This window comes from Labrus mixtus, chromosome 11, assembly GCF_963584025.1.
Source record: "Labrus mixtus chromosome 11, fLabMix1.1, whole genome shotgun sequence".
Taxonomy (NCBI): Eukaryota; Metazoa; Chordata; class Actinopteri; order Labriformes; family Labridae; genus Labrus; species Labrus mixtus.
In genome coordinates, this window is record NC_083622.1 from 17,585,890 (window position 1) to 17,603,136 (window position 17,247).

The following is a 17,247-nucleotide window of genomic DNA, read 5'->3' on the forward strand; positions in this document are numbered from 1 at the left end:
TACCCAGGTATATAAAACGTGCGCAGAAGAAAAATGATGCTGACAAGACCGCCCAATTTTTTTTCATCACGTTTTATTTTGAAATAAGTGAAAAACAACCTTCATCATCCCCGCCTACATATTTATCACGATGTCATTTTTGTAAACTAGTGGTGTATAACCTTTTTACGTTTATCAAGCTTTGACTTGATGTATACTTGTTTAATGTTTCGTTAAAGAACAACAGTACCCTGACGTGAGATTTATTAATTTAAACGATATCATGAAAATAAGACAACTATGAAATGTAAAAAGTGGTATGATAAATTGGTATTTATAGATTATTGTATTCAATTTTCAGGACACATTTCTGATAAAGAAATCATTGACCACCTTGTGCTTATCCCTATGTAGAATTATTTATTGTTAATGATGAGTAAATCTAATAGTACATTTTAAAATATTTTACTGACAACAGTCATGAGCAGATTCAAAGTGCATAGAAATTATTATTCTTGTTTTTTTTCTTAGCGGGGTTTACTCTCCTGAAGATTCCAGATGTTGCTGCCTTTGTTGAAATAAACACAACCGCTGATTTGACATCAAATGCTAGAAGCTTTGGTTTTATTTCACTGTTTTTCCATAGAATGCAACTTTGTGCATGAGCACCAAAACATTGTGTTTGAATTTGGTGAAGGCAGCAGGACATCTGTTTTGCATTCCACTTCACCCATTGAGAACATTGAAACATCTGTATCCTATCTGTGTGGAAAAGCATATGCCCCTGTCTTTATGAAGAAGCTTTCACAGTGTTTGTTCTGCTTTGATGAACAGATTACAGTCAATCTGGGCGAGTCACATCATCAGCCTTTATGGTCACTGTGGTTCAAATTAGAAAGTAATCCGTCCCGACTCTGCTGAATTCGGATAAGGCTTTTTTGTTGTTGTTTTTTTTTTAACAGTTGAACCAAACCAACAAACTTTCAACAAAGAAACTTCTCCAGACTTTCAACACGTCATTTAACAAAATTGACCTGAAGGCATTAATGTTGAACACACAAGAAAAAACAACCTTGTTAGCCACATTTGCACTTTTAGTTGATGTAAATTGCATTAATTGACAATTTCAAATGTTTTCTGCTACAAAAGTTTAAGATTTATTTTGAAGGGATAAATCAAAAATCTAAACCTTCTCCACACAGTCAGGTATATATAACAATATATTTACACTCAGCATAAATGGAGCAGTAATAGCTAAGTTGGGAATTGGAGGGTCGTCGGTTCAAGATTTAAATTGATTTGGTTGCTGGAGAGGAGCCAGCTCTCTTCCCGAGTGTCGACGTGCCCTTGAGCAAGGCACCATACTCCCAACCGCTTTGGCGCTCTTCCTGCGTAGCAGCCGCACTCTGACATCTCTCCATTAATGCATGTCCATAGTTCCTGTTGTGCATGTGTGTATTTGAGAATCATGTCTCTAAATAACAGAGTGTACACCAAAGTTATCAGGGATTATAAAAGTATGTCAAAGAAATGTACCAGTTTAAATTTAATTTTCAGGAAATTTTCCAACTGTGCCTATTCACAGTTAACCATGATTAATTATAAGCACTGAACATTTAACATAAGAGTAAAGCCAAAGTTTTACAAGGGGTTAGGGTTTGCAAACTTACCTCATTTTAGGATGCTATAGTAGACTTCTGTCTTTCTTCAAATATAAATTATTTGGTAGAAACAGTTTCAGAATCAACTCCACCAACTCACTAGATTTCTTGGATTGTGGCAGCTAACTTTTGTCCCATTAGAGGTGTTAACATCGCTCCTTCAGGAGGTTGAGACGCATTTATGATTTGATATGCAGGTTTATGGGTCCTCTGATTGCTCCTCTTGGTATGTAGTAACGGAGATAGAACTATAAGGGTCCAGCACCATCTGGGCACAGCGGACTATAGTCACCAACAAGAAGAAGCAGAGCAGGAAGAAGAAGAAGAGGGCAAAACCAAGATCCACATCCACCTCAAACCTGGCAGTGGGGGCGGTCGTACGGTCCATCTTAAAATCTCTTACTTAGTTGCTTTCTATTCCATAAACTTCTCTACAAAATCGATGAAGTTCCACAAGTGCTTTAATTATTCCAAGATCAAATAAATGTTTCCCGCAGGGTTAGGACTCAATGAATGATGAGCAATATTTTCTTCCTTGTCCTCGTCTCTTCTTCTTCCAATATTGACACCTTCTGCCATCCTCCTCAACAAAAGTTGGTTTGGTGGACAAACAGAGCCACATTTGGCACCTGTGTGCTTCATGAATAGTTAAGAAGGAGTTTGGTGACGATCAGGCTGTTTCTGAGATTAGAACACCCAGGAATCTCTCTGGTCACCTCTCCCGAAGAGACCTTTACGTGAGATGACACCAAAATACGGAGGGGATCCCTGGTCAGTATAATTATACGTCCGCGTGACAACAACCAGAACACAAGTTTCTAAAGCTTTTTAAAGCTAATTTAGTATGCAGATTAAGATGCTCTGTCTATAGTGAAGCAATCTTTTCACTTTAAACACACACATAGTGTAAAAGTAGTGAAAAAATATTTAAAATTGAAAGAATGTTGAGAATGAAGAAAGAAAAGGTTAGGGAGAGAAAGAGGATATGACGCCTAAGTGGCAATCCACTTGAGAGGGTTCGGAAACTGATCCTGACCAAAAAAATGCAGATTGTGTGTACTCTGATGCCACTACAGAGATACCCGTGAGTTAAGAGTAAAGTGACTCCATGCAAATAACAGTGGGTCTGAGTAAAATATCGGCAACAATGAAGCACGGGGGAAATGAAACAAGTCCATTAAGAAGTGCATGAGGACACTGAAGTGCAAACCAAATGGGTTGCAGCTGACACAACAGAGCTCTCTTAGACCAGTTATAGTATAAATACTGTTTTCACCCCCAGGCTAGGAACAGAGATGACAGAAACTGATCCCAGGACAAACCCACAGATCTACTACTTCACAGAAACACAGAGCGGGGAAGGAAAACAGATACAGGCCAACCAAAGCAGAGCTGGTTTTTGTTACTACACCAGTTAAGAACAAACTGTTTCAGGGGAGTGAAACATGCAGCGCTGTAATTAAAGACAACCATGACTCTTGCATGAGCGTCATCAGTAGAGTGCTCACTACGACAGAGCAGTTAACTAATGACAGATAATGGAAGTATAGGTTAGTTATAATTTGTAATAAATGATACTGCGTGTGAAATCAAAATGTGTCATTCAAAACACAGTCCGCCTTCATTTTCAACAATATAACAATTTAATACAAAAAACAAACATTTCTTTCTCTGGTTAACATTTCATAGACATGTACAGTATATTTATATTTTTGTGTTTATAATTGATAAAAGTTCACATCATTGAAAAAAAAAAACCTGGATACAGAGAAACCATAAAGATTTTCTTTTAAAGAATAACAAAGACAAAACAGTCACCGACATACAAGACTCTTAAAGATGACGAGTGGACAATTACCAGCATGGGTTTACATACAATTACATAATTATTCACCATGAGTGTGCAGGTATTAAACTGCAGCTAAAGAGGGTCCAATTTAACTAATTCACTTATTTTAATAAAATCATTTAGTATTCTCCTGAAACATTCTTCTATGATAGATCTTATATGATTATAGAACACAGGAGATTCAGTCCACTTTCACTTGGAGATCTTATTGTTTTTTTCTATTCCATTTGATCCTCAACACCCTGATCAAACTGTTCATAGAATAATAATCACAAAGGGGAATGGAGAGGTCATCAGAAGTTTCAAATAAAATTAAATACTGGCAAACATTGAATTAAATTAAACATGACTACCACATCTCTCCATTTGTGAAATAACATGAATCAAGGACAACAATTCTAACGATAATAAAGAATGGCTTTCAAAGTACACAATTCCTGCTTGTTAATTATTGCTGTGTGACAAATTTCTTTTACAAAAGGAGTACAAAAAAACTCATACTTGGTACGGGGTAAATAAGGGCGAGAGAAGTCAGAATATCAAAGCCCACGACTGTGTTCAAGCTGATAATGATTCTGTATGTATCCATTCTACATACATCATTCTGAATGTAGGAAAATAAACCTCAAAATTCCTCAAAAGTAAACAAAATCCTTAAAAGCATAGGTGAAGCCACCAACGTACATAGAAAACTGTACTTTGTATAAATCTACCCCTTGTAGAAGCGCTTCATGAAAGCAGTGCAGACATGCAGAGACATGCTGTGGGTGTCAATCTGTGAGTGAGGTGAGCACAGACACAGGTCTGTCACAGCGTTGCGTGCAACAGCGGAGAATTTAGAAATCACCAAAGCTGAATATCCCTGCAATTTCCTGAGAGTTTAAATCATCGACTGGAGTGATTCGTCTACTTGCTAAAGGGAAACAACAGCAAATTACACTCTTCATCAATGCGAGAAAAAACTAGGAACATATTAGACTAAAAGGCCTTTGTGAGTTTGATGTGTTTATGTCTGCTGTTTGTCTACAAGAGTATAAGAGTGTTTTTGTGCAGTCTATTCAAGTTTGGTTATGTGATTGTGCAGTTTTATATATTTATATATATTACACGTATCTACAACAAAGGCTGTTGAGCTTTGGGCAGTGCTAGCTAAAGAATTCTCTTACCATGGCTACAAAATTGTTAAAATAATCTTTTAGTCAGTAGCAAATCCTAGATTCCCCCCCGCCAAATATCTGCAGTCAGGTATCTTGCTCAATCTTAACTGGCTTGTGGCAGTGCAATGTAAACCATGCAAAGCAAGGGAAGAGTGCCACTCTCAGGAGCAGGAAGAAAAGAGGAGCTGAAGAGCTAAATATAAGAGAGACTGAGGGTAAAAAAAGTCAAACAGACTAGCGGGGCAGTATCGATCACATCACTCATTAAACGGAGGGTAGATTGGAATCTCAAAGTCATCGCTGTTGAAGTTGGCAGGCTGGTCCAGCATAGACAACACATCCTGAATCAGATCAGAGAGACAAAGAGGTTTATTTGAAGGGACAGTGAGAGGGAGGAACAAGGTGTTTCAGGGAGAGTGAGATAAGGCTTGTATCACTCACAGGAAACATGTCTTGCTGGTTGCCCTGAGCGTGCGGATGCTGCTCTGCATTATTCTGCGAGTGCTGCTGGCCCTGCCACTGCGGCCACACTGCCTCAGCTGCCCGAGAAGGGAACTGAGCCGCCGACTGAGAGCCATCTGGGATGAAGTGCACAGGGGTAAGATGTTGCACATGTAACATCTCAAGAGACAAATAGTTATAAAATATGTGCAAAAAAACCTACCATAACCATTGCTGTTGAGGTTGGCACGGCTATTCATTGGCTGGTAGTTTGCCCCACTGGTTGGGGTGGGTGCTGCACCTGTAGGCATTTGACTAAAAGTGTTGGACGAGCCACCTGCAAATCCTCCCATGGGAGTAAACTGTGGGGACATGGTCTTTGCTGCCTGGGGAGCAACTTGCTGTAGAGAGTAAGAAGGATAACTGAATTTAGTCACTCGTGGATAAGTGGAGTTGATGGAAAATAACTGACATGAGATCTATAAGATCAGATTAGATGGACATAAAAGGGATCAGAATATAAAGTATTACATCATCTTGTTGCACTGTCTCACCTGGTTGTTAAACTGTTGTCTGGCTCCAGCTGCAGCTCCAGGCCATCCTCCTGCTGGTCCTGCATGGAGGGGGCTGCCAGTGCCGGAGGTAGTAACAGAGTGCGGGGCTCCATTCTGTCGAGACATCTGAGCCAGCATCTGCCCTGCCGAGTGGGCCGGCTGTGCCATCTGTGGAGTCATGTTGACTTGCCTGGAGACAAAAGTGACAAGGGTGAGAGCTCTGCTACCTGGCTTTCAACAAAACTAACTAGTGAAAACAAACATGGAAACCTCTTCTTTTTAGTTCAGAAGCCAAAACAAACTTGCTTTCAAAGGGAAAATAAGATTACCGATAAGTGTAGCTGCTTGAATCGGACATTAAGTGTGTCAAATATTTTCTGACAAACCAAAATCTTGCTTGAGACAATCTGGATCCACTTAAAGCCCAAGTGGGAGCCTTTGTTCTTCTTTACCCTCAGTGTTAATCTTCACACCATTTTCTAATTTAGTCATAGTCTCCTGATGAAAATGTCCTTTATATTTAGTCAGATATTAGTCATTTGTTATAGATTTAATTTAGTCAATTAAACTGACTAAAATTGCACATCATTTTAGTTGACGAAAATAGAAGATATTTTAGTCAACAAAATCAGACGCAAGCTTTTATTTTGATTATCAGAAGCTCACTTATGCTGCATTCAGGTGCTACTCGGGTGGTCCAAGTTTCCGAGTTGGGAAGTCGTTCTTCCAACTTTAGTGTGTTCACATGATTTAAGTTCGGAAAGTTGGAATGTTGTAACATTGCTGTAACAGCACAAATAAGGTTTGATGCTACAAAGAAGATCAGTGAAATGTAACTGTTAAAAGTAAAATTTGATACAAAAGTTAATGTGCAATACGTGAATTAATAAAAAGTAAGTAAACATTAACACAAAATATTTTGCCCCCCATGTGATGACCATTCTGACATCAAGTCGGGAAGTCGGTCACCTTATTCTTTTCCAAGTTTCTGAATTGTTGGTCCGACAAGAGCAGGTGTTCATGTGCATTTTACAACTCGGAAACTCTTTTTCCCGATGTTTCCGACACCACCTGAATGCAGCAGAAGCTCCAGGGGGCGGGGCTTCACGGACCTGCAGGCTCCAGGCTGCACATTGTTGCACTCACCACACACACACACACCTTTGATAAAGTATGCTATGGTTTACAGTGATTTTAGAACAGCTCAGGGGCGCTTCTTTATCAAGGACGTGATAATCCTCACTTGTAATTTAGTTTTCGTTTTGGCACATTTTCGTCAATTAGATGATGAAGTAATATTATTTATCAAATCGTCAAATAGCGGAGTTTCGTCTCGTCATAGTTGACTAATTTAAAAAGACCTGCGTCAACGAATATTTTCGTCATTTATTTCGTTGACAAGATTAACACTGTTTACCCTTTAAGTAGACTACAGATTAAAAATTTAGGGGACAGGAGTTTTCCATGAAGGAAGTGCTCCCGCTTACTTTGCTCTGATAAATCCCAACACATAGAAAATTTGGGGTTAAACTGTTTCTATCGATCCGCAGATTACATCTGTCCTGAACCGTGGGGGGACGATCTGAATGGATCTCCAATCAACTGTGATCTGTTGCACCACGAGGACCATTATATAGCATGCAGCCCCCTGCAGACACCTTTTTTCCCCCTAATCCTGCTTGCTTCAACCAACTTTACCTTACTGTTGAACTAAATCTTGATTCAAATACAAACTGGCTTTCATGAAGACCAATCATCAGGCTTTTGAACGGCTCCATCAGTGAAAGAGTTTGGTATGGTGAAAGAGGAACACTTCTTTTGAGCATTGGTAACTAGAGCTGACGCCACACTAACCCTTTGACCCTTTCCTCAAGAGGCTGTGAGGAAATTCATGAATTTCACTTTTTGTTTCCAAAGAACTTTCAACTCTGTTACGGCTGTATGTGCGTAAACAAACTCAAACTAAATTAAAATTTACATTAATAAATGTAATGTCATAATTTAAAGCACTTAACTCAGGAAAGGCTTTATTAATATGCCATGTTGCCATGCCAAGTTCCATTTTGAATTGTTTTTTCAAAAGGGGCCTAAAGATGAGGCCAGTCTTCTTTCAATCAGCAGAGTGATCCACAGCTTGGGGTACAATCGACTTTGGCCATCCAAAATCAGGGAGCCTGTTGGCTTTAACTTTTAGTGTCCTGTGGTAGTTTATAATGCAGCTGTTTAAAAGTCTTGTTATCCACACAGCTTAAACTAAATACATTGTTGTTGGCAGTATCAATGTTATCCAAAGTTAATGATATAATCCAATTAAGTCACATCTCAAGCTAACAGGATCAGAGCTGCGGGGCCTTTGTTACCGTCTCTGGTAAATGAAAATCAGTTGTCTGACTGATTGGCTCCAATAGATTGATAAGATGAAGTGTCACCTTCAGGTTTAGGTTTTAGAAGTTGGTAAACATGATAACACATGCACTGACATGTATGCACACAGAAAGACTTCCTACCTGTACGGCTCATTGGTACGGGCTACAGGGAAGTTGTTTGCTGGAGGGTAGATCTGGGTGGGGGGGTTAGGGGTGGAAGGCAGGCCCTTGGTCTGATCTGGGCCTTGGTAGAGGGCGGGGAACAGCTCTGATTTGTCAAGGCTCTTGCTGTGGTCTGGCCCTGCTGCTGTTACCGGCTGCACAGGCATCTGAGGACCACCATAGAATCATTAACACCCAAGATCCCACACATTACCATGTTATTGAAATTGCTTGAAATACTTGACATTGTGCTATATTGAATACTTCTTCCACCCAAAGAATGGTTCAAAGCTAATTAAACAACAAAAAAAACTAAACCAAACATTCATTTAGCGTTTTGTTTTATGTATTTATTACTGTACATTCATGTGCCGTTGTGTGTGCGTAGCCTAACCTGTGACATTGTGATTGGTCCAGCCTCATACAGACCGTCTCTGGCTCCACCTCCCTCCAGCTCTGCCTGCTGCTGCTGTAACTGCCTGAAAAGAGAAACAGAGAGTTGGTAAAAAAAAATAGCCTCTAATTTCCATGCGCTCAACTACTGAGTGAGAAATCTCAAACACCTGCCGACAAAGTAGTCCTCAACCCACCACCAGTAGCCATGGAAACATAAAAGAGAAACCAGGAGAGAAGAGGAAGACTGTTGCACGCTTCAGCAGAGAAAGGTCCGTTATACAAATACATACTGCGCCAACATGCTGCACCACCTGTGTTAAAAAAAAATCGTTCACTTCTAACTTTAGTAACTAATAAACATGCTTCTAATTAGACAACAATATGTCCAACACTACAGAGGAACAACAACAAATCACTGAAAGGAAGAATCACCAAAAGTGGGAAATGAAAATAAAAGGACTGCTTGAATCAGCAGTAGTCTCCCATGAAGAAACAGCCCCTGTTCTCCCATGCAGGGGTTGATAGTCAGGCCAAGCCTGGTCTCACCTGGTGACCATCTGCCCGGGGCTGAGTACTACAGGAGGGCAGTTTGGACTGCTCTGACCCAGGGAGGGGGGCAGCAAACCCCCTGGGGAGGTGATGGGAGTGAGGGAGTCCTGGGTTGAGTTTCTACTACCCCACAATCAAAGACGGGGGAGAGGGAAGTGTAGGGAGAGAGCGGTCGGTGAGTGTTTTAATAATGGGCTAGTGGTGAGGGTGTAAGAAGAAGTGGTATGTTGGGTGATAGGTAAGCATTCAAACTAAGAGATCTTTCACAACAGTCACATGTTCACAAGTCAATAGTTTCATTGTGTGCCGTTTTTGATTGTGTAATCATGTTACATAATCAGCAGTATTGGTGAAATCAGAGTGTTACTCACTTGACATTGACGTTGGTGCAGATGATATACTCAATCTCCTCTGAAAATGGGTTCTGGAACGTGAAGGAGCTTGTTCTCATCCAGATCCATTCTCTTGATTTGAAGCGAAATCGAAACATCACTGACAGGACCTGGCCCTTCAGTTTTACCACCTGTGAACAGACACTCAGCGTGACCAACAGACATCATCTGTTTTTTTTTTTTTTTTTACGATCTATGAGCTTTAAGTGTACAAGTCAATACAAGTCATACCAGTGTATGAGACGCAGTTTTTGGGGATCTCCCAGAGGGAAAAAAGGTTTAAAGCAACAATATGTCGGAATCCGTTTTGGTGTGCTTTTGCACCCACAGAAAGTATCTGCGTAAAACTGCACTGTTGTAAAACACACACAGATAAGGAAAGAGACAACTTTTTGGCTAAAGATAGATTGATTTATTTGTTTGTATGCAAACCTGAGACAAAACTAGGGTAAGATTACTTTCTGCACCTGTTTAGCTGCAGGGATGATGATGATGACGACATCGATACAGCCTAACATTACGTCCAAATCAGTTGGAATAATTTCTATCTGTACACTCTACAGCTGGATTCTTGCTTTTTGTCCCATCTTTAGCGCTCACTCTCTCTCTCTCTCTCTGTTCTTTGCTTCATCCATCAGCGTTCTCTTCCGTCTCTTAGCCTCAGCCATTATATCAAACAGTACTGAGTAGGGCTAACTGGCTTCTTTTCAGCTGAAGGCAGGTGTGTGAACTAGTGCCGTAAATTTGTACACACTTCCTGACGACCACGGCCCACCTGCCAAAGTTACACAGTGCAGTAAATGGGCAAATAGGGCGCCCTGTGGAAATGGGAGAGATGCCATAGAATCTCCCTGTTGAAAGTTATTGTACCATTAGACCAACCTATGAAACTGCTATTTCAAGGTGGAAAAGTTGCATATTGTTGCTTTAAGCTGTCTTCCTGCGTGACGATTTCCATTGTGTTTATCAAAGCCCAAAACGTGCACTTTCTGTGCTGCTGTGTTGCTCTTTCTAGTACCATTTGTTTTAACCATGTAGAGTTAGCAATCCTGCTAGCTACCGGCACAGTAGTTTAGTTCTCAGCCCACGGTAACGTTGATGTTTGTGAAGTACAGACCCACAGCCTGCAACCAAGGAAAAGAAAGAGAGGGAAGGAGAGACGGAGAGCATATGTACTTGGACAGAAGTGTGACCACAAAAAAACCCCAGCCGATTAAATCAGAATCCTTATTTTACACTGTTTGACTCTCAGGTCTGTAGTTTCTAACGGTCACAGCTCTTTCAAATGAATGAGACCTCTGCATGTTGAACGCATATTCCGAGAACCGCGTGGGTGTTTCAAATTTTTACGAAATGCGAGTATATTTCAGTACTGTCGGTCTGTACAGCAGAATAGCGAAAAAACAAAACAAAAAAAAAACACCACCCCTCTCCCGGTAAACATCTTTCTCTTCTCTTTCTCTATTGTTGTTTGGCAGCACGTTTTTTTGGTGCTTTGGATTGATTACAATACAGTGTGGCCACCATATCGGCGTACTGCCGTATTTGAAGTTAGAAATTAGCAATTCAAGTGCTGTACTTAGAAATCTGTGTTCTCCATGAAAACATCTGTCAGACTTTGACCAGGGCCGGTGGCTGTACGAAATAAGGCAGTGGTGGCGTCGGCAGGAAAAACCCTGGGTTGTGTGTATTGGGGGCAGCTGCACTTGCGGTCATGATGGTGCATGTCCATAACCAAGATTTAGATGGATCATAACACCTTACAAGCTTTTTTAGGTTTCAACCGTGGCTTAGCTTGTTGCTGGCATCAGATACAAAATGAGAACATTCTGTTTTTGTTTACATTTTACACAATGTCCCAACTTTTTAGGACAAGATCTGTACATTTGAGTAAATAAAAAAGGTGTGTATTGTGGGACGGATGCACACTAGTTCTTGACAAGGAAGAAGAATGTGTGTGATAAAAGACAATATCTCAGGTTCTGCTGGATTGTTTTTTTTTGTCAAACTAGAATGCTAGAACGCCCGCTTGAGACGACAGCCTCAATACATGGGGCGCACGCCCTAACCATAGCGCCACCAGCGCGCCCCGATGGTGTAATCTTTTAAGTGCATTATTAAATATTTCATGTTGTATTGAAAACACTGAAGTTTAACTGACATCAAAGGAGTCAGAAACCTTGTCACATATTCAGCCAGTCCTACCTGTTGGAAGCTGTCTCTCAGTAAGCCCTGGTCCTCAGGGTGGGCAAGCTCCAGAATATTCTTCCCCAGTAATTCCTGCAACACACAACATATAACACATCCATCATTAACCCAGAATACATTAACAACCTCTCAAACTGTCTGTGTCACTGACATCCCCACCAGCTCAAAGTCCTACCTGTGGCTGGTAGCCGACAGCGGCCATGCAGCGATGGTCTACGAAGGTGAACATGCCCTGGCAGTTGTGACGCGAGATGAACTCCACTGGAACACTGATACTGTTGATGTCTGTGTCACCTGGGCAACAAGTAACCTTCAGAGGGAAAAAAATAGCCCTTAGTTTAACAGCTTACAGAAAGCAGGATAACACTTCAATGCTCCAATTAAAACCAGGTTTATGCTTTAAACGACCTATTTTGCATGAACTGTATGTGTCTGTAGTTCTTTATTCTCATTCCAACCATTTATTTCTACACACAAAAATCAGTGTCGGATAAAAAAAAATCAAAAAACGAATTGCTTACTCAAAAGTCTGAATTTTATCAGTCAAGTTTTAGAATCCGCAGCTTACGAACAAATCAATGATTTAGGAACACTCTGTAACAGTGCAAACATTTGACATTATCCACTTCAGATAAGATGGTAGATTGTGACCATAAAATACTGCCTTGTGTTACATATACATTTTCTAAAGAGCATGTCTCTTACGACACCAGTTGAGCAATTTAACTGGTGTTGATTTATGGGAGCTGTTTGTTAAAGATGTATGCAAATTGGCAGGTCGAATGTAAATATCCATACAAAAGGACTGTATTTCCTTTAATCAAAAGAAGGCACTTTTACTGACTTAAAAATTATTTTTAAAATACTCTCGCCGTTGTGACTTGCTTCAGTACAAAAGAAAATATTGCATTTCTATACAGAGGAGGGAAGGATCTTACCTGTAATCTACCGATGGCAACTAGACAGTAGCGGCTCCCCTGGGTGTTGTCTGCTTCATCATCTGTTAATGACACTCCTAACACACAAACGTGCAAAACTATTACATACTGTTTTGACTCAGCATGATGTAAAGGTCCAAACCAAATTATGAAGCAATTACAACACATTTGTAATGAATATAACAACCCTTTCAGGATGACCATTTTTACCTGCAGGGGGCCAGGACTTGATGTATCCTGTACAGTGCACCACTACGTACTGGGGCTCCCCTTCTTTGGCTGTACCCAAACCATTCCTGAGGTAAATGAAGAGAGTGTAGAATATACTTCAAATCAATTAGTTCTATTACAATGCCAGAAGGAACATTTTGCTTATGTGCATTTTTTTGGTTCAAAATGCTTATCCTCTGCATAATACCCCCAACACTTTAATTAAAATAATAATAAATTAAAGATACAGTGTTTGTTTGGTTCAGGTTACCTGTTTCTGTTCCTGAGAAAATTCAGTCTGTTCATTGACAACGGTTCCACTGGACATGTGCCACATCTGCAAATACACACCAGCCACCACATGGATAAATTATGCATCCAGACAACAACAGTTAAATTGTTGAACTGAACAGATAAATATTGTAAGAGTCACACCTCATTCTGCAGATGAAAGATCGACGGGCTCCCATACTCATTCTGGCTGACGACTGCTGGCCTTCCTTCTTCACTGTTCCTGTCTTTAAGTCCAACATCCTCCCTATAGAGACAGAGAAAGAATCAACTCAGAATATGGAAGTAATGAGGTGATCATGAGTCAATATTTTATAAATTGACAAACAAAAAATACTTTGAGATAAAAATGAAAAATATTATCTTTGAATATTAAGTGTCTGTGCATGTTAAGTACCTGTGTTGTTATTCTCTGCAGTGGAGAGCTGCTCCCTGAGCTTCTCTGTGTCGTCTGGATGAAGCTGATCATACAGAGAGGAACCGAGCCATTCAGACTGGGACTGGTTGAGGACCGGTGTCAGGGAGTCCGAGACGTAAACAATGCGGCCAGTCTCACATGACACAACGAACAGGAATCCGTCGGCTGCCTCCAGTATTAGGTGCTTCAGTTCCTATGGCACAAAATGCAGGCTGAGCAACAGACAAATACAGCTCTATGCCCCTTATCTCTCATAAATCCTCTTTCATCAAAATCTAGAATTTTCCCATGCATCTTGTTGGCTTCACAGTTGTCCTGGGGAGGATGTATACAGACATGCTCCAACATCATTATCAGGATGCCAGTAACTTATTTGCGGAGGCTAAATTAGAATAACTTACATCTACTGCACATTCAAAAAGATTGGCTTTAAGAGAAATAAATTCATCAAGGGCCTGGAGGAAAGACTCTGGGTCTGTTTAGACACATCAAATTTACATTAGACCAGCATCGTAAATAGCAACTGCCCTTCAGCTACCATATGAGAAAACAAACTTGCAAGGTTAAAAGGTGCTACTTTCATTCCTCCTGCACTTTATTTGAAAGAGCTCAGAGAGGTTCAGTGTGAACTGCGTGTTATGACAGTGAGTATAGACTGACTTGTTGTCTTATTTCCTCACTAAGGCCTAGTTATAAGTTTGTAGAAGATGTATTGAATTAGTGTAAAATCAATTTTAACTTAATATCTCACACCCCCTCAATTTCTACATTTCTCTCTCTCAGTTCCTCATACCTGGTCAGTAAGAAAGGAAGGTTTGTACGACCCATCTGCATTGGCATTTCCACTTCCTCTTAGAGACTTCATATGAGACACGGCCATTCGTAGGATGGTGAGTTTGTCAGGTTTTCGTGCTAGTGCACTGCACGTCGGCACCATGTCTGACAATTCTGTGATGTACGCAGTCATCTTGTTCCGCCTCCGCCTCTCAATCTCACTGTGGTTCTCCCTGGAGTGAGGAAGCGAGGGAGGGAGGCAGAAGTGGAGAGGATAGGAGGGATCGAGATGGGGGAAACAGACGGGTAGGTGGAAAACATGGAGTACAGTTTAGAGTTAATGCTGCAATGTAAGTATGCCAATCGGGAAGAGTGGAAATGAGAGAGGGTGAGAAAAATAATAGATTTTAAAAAACAATAAAGTGTAGCCAATGATCTATAAAAATGATCACGAGAAAGCAAGAGAATCTGGTTTTTAAAGGCCAGTTGGTGTGACGAGAGAGAGCAGGTGCAGAAAGAGAAAGACCCTTCAGGTGTCCTGAGAGGGAGGAGACAAAAGAGACAGAGAAGGAGTCACACACAGCACTGGGGTTAGTGACACATACAACAGTGGTGGGCTGAGAGAGACAACCAGCTTTCTTGGGCAAAGAGGCATAATATTCTGACAAGCACCAAAATAGACGCGTAGAGTAGCTAAATATACCAGTATTTTTTTGTGCTGTCAAAACAACATTGTGCTGGGTTCCCAGCAGGGCATGGTAGTATTTGAGTGCATTCAATATTTATATGAATACAAGCAGGAAAGGAAGCCTTCCACAGTGGTACAGGCCATACCTGGCTAGTTTTTCCTTATCTGCAAAACTGTGATCGTCTTCCAAAAACCTGAAAATGAGACCAATTCACTAAAGTACTGGCCCAGAAATCACAACTAAATAAAAAAGTGTAAGTATATAAAAAAAGCAGAGAGGAGAGAGAGAGCAGCATTGGGGTATCCTTGCAATCAATAACATTGCTCTCATACAACCCCCCCCCCCCCCCCACCTGAACACTTATTTCTTCTGATTCATCCCCCTACCTCGCAAAGCGCTCTTTGTCATTGTTAGAGCCTCCTCCGTCATCATCACACCTGAGGACAACAGAGGAAGCATTGCTTATTATATCAGCATCCTTGGCAATTTCAACATTTAAAGTAACACCTCAGCTAACTTTATGATGCAAAATACTGAAACTAACCTGAACAACTTGCTTCCGTCATCATCATCAAAGTCTGACCTGTAAGAAGGAGAAGAGACCCGTGTGAATAACTTCACACTTGAGCATTCTCACAAAAATGTTGACCGCATATAGCAAAACAAAAGTAAACCAGTCAGCAAATACACACATGATACTAACATATCAGCAGAAACTGTACCACTAACAGACTTACGCAGCTCTTCTTTTGCTGGTCCCTTTGGGTACAACAGCCCCTCCACTTCCTTGGGTCCCACTTGCCCCCATACCCAGATTTGGGTCTGGTAACTCTATAAATAACACACAGGCAGAGAGAGAGAGAGAGAGGTAATGTGGACGGGGATAACAGGTGATTTCGTATTGTGCCTCAAGAAACTAAACCACCCAACTGCAGCCAAACTGAAAAGGCGAAGTTAGCACAACTTTATAATAAGGTTAAAAACTTTTCTCGAGCAATGTTGTGGATTGAAAAGGGATAACTTGAATGTGTAAAGCATGTACTAAACACAAATACATCAACTGAACAGCTAAGAAGTGAATTGAAATGTGTTCACCTTGTCTCACTTGGCATTATAAAACATATACGGTCGAGCTGGCTAGCATGCCAGGCAACTATCACTTATGCAATTGCCAGCTAGCCGTGCTTGCTGTGGCATTAGCTCTGCTACTTAGCTAACTTAGCTGGTGCTGTCACGCTATCTTTAGCAAAGTGTCCGCTTTAACTGTGCATTACAAACATTCACAGCTACATAGTATCGTTCAATTACACTATATAAATGCATTTTATAGCACTTTACCTGGGTTTGAAGAGGACATATCCGTGTGGAATAACATAAACAAACAAATTCGGCAGCGAAAAAAAAACCCCTCGTAACCCCCACCCCTCCCCCTTGCTAAGCGGGCTGGAGGCTAACAAGTGCCTTGCTGATTTCCTCGCGTACGCGCCTTTATTTTGCGCTGTTAACGCCCAACACCATGACTAACACAGTTCAAGAGCGACCCGACGAACACATACAAGACAAAATAAGAATAATCTCTTCCTACACCCCCCCTTTCCTGTCACCTCCCGGTTTAAACCCCCTTTCTGTTTAAGATGGCGTTTCAGGCAAGCGAAGCGCGAGCTGTCTGCTGTGTTTTCTTTTCTCCGCTCTCTATTGGCTGTCACTTCAGCCAGCTACTAATGACGTCAGATGTTGGGAAATCCATGTTTTGCTCCGCCCAGCTGGCGGTGGAGGGACGTGAAGGTATGTAAATCTTTAACACCTCAGTTCTGGGGGAAAAAAGTGAATGTTATCCACATTTAACATGCTGTGATAGACCCTGACTATATGTTGGTTTAAGGCTTAACATACATTTTAACTAAAACCCTGAAACCCAGAGATGAAGTTCATTTGCTTCAGTAACCTTCTGTACAAATAAAATACAAACTTGAGGTATTTCTACTTTAAAATTTCGTCTCAAACTACCTTTAACCTTTACTCCTTTAATTGTATCTTTTTTTCCACAGTGCTGTTTCACAACATTTTTATCCTACCAAATTGTTATAAAATGTAAACAATTTTATTTAGTCTACACAACAGGATACTTCATATAATAATTTATCTTTTGAATCCGTAAAAGTGCGAGGTTACCTTATCCTTGAATGTAAAATGCAAAGTACTGAAATCTATGA

General features: G+C 40.7%; 1 protein-coding gene across 3 annotated transcripts; it reads right to left on the minus strand.

Annotated features, from left to right (window-relative positions):
* Window positions 1-4,592: 4,592 nt before the first annotated feature.
* arnt (aryl hydrocarbon receptor nuclear translocator) lies at window positions 4,593-16,623 on the minus strand. Of its 3 annotated transcripts, XM_061050406.1 has the most exons (20): window positions 16,373-16,623; window positions 15,772-15,865; window positions 15,579-15,617; window positions 15,421-15,471; window positions 14,365-14,578; window positions 13,551-13,764; window positions 13,298-13,400; window positions 13,134-13,199; window positions 12,863-12,948; window positions 12,653-12,729; window positions 11,890-12,024; window positions 11,712-11,786; window positions 9,486-9,637; window positions 9,112-9,234; window positions 8,564-8,648; window positions 8,149-8,336; window positions 5,642-5,831; window positions 5,311-5,488; window positions 5,088-5,224; window positions 4,593-4,987 (listed from the first exon to the last, which is right to left on the minus strand). In XM_061050406.1, the coding sequence occupies exons 1-20, from the start codon at window positions 16,407-16,409 to the stop codon at window positions 4,904-4,906; spliced, it is 2,328 nt and encodes a 775-aa protein (XP_060906389.1). In that variant the 5' UTR covers window positions 16,410-16,623; the 3' UTR covers window positions 4,593-4,903. The 3 variants fall into 3 exon arrangements, with proteins under 3 accessions (XP_060906389.1, XP_060906390.1, XP_060906391.1); XM_061050407.1 differs by lacking the exon at window positions 15,421-15,471; XM_061050408.1 differs by lacking the exon at window positions 9,112-9,234.
* Between the last annotated feature and the right edge of the window lie 624 nt (window positions 16,624-17,247).

What these genes read in the sequence shown, in the direction of transcription:
- arnt (XM_061050406.1), bottom strand. Translation starts at nt 16,409, where the DNA reads ATGTTATTCCACACGGATATGTCCTCTTCAAACCCAG. An exon ending in CAAGTCCTGGCCCCCTGCAG is followed by an intron (nt 12,730 to 12,862) that starts GTAAAAATGGTC and finishes TTTGTGTGTTAG; the next exon opens with GAGTGTCATTAACAGATGAT. An exon ending in ACCAGCAAGACATGTTTCCT is followed by an intron (nt 4,988 to 5,087) that starts GTGAGTGATACA and finishes GATCTGATTCAG; the next exon opens with GATGTGTTGTCTATGCTGGA.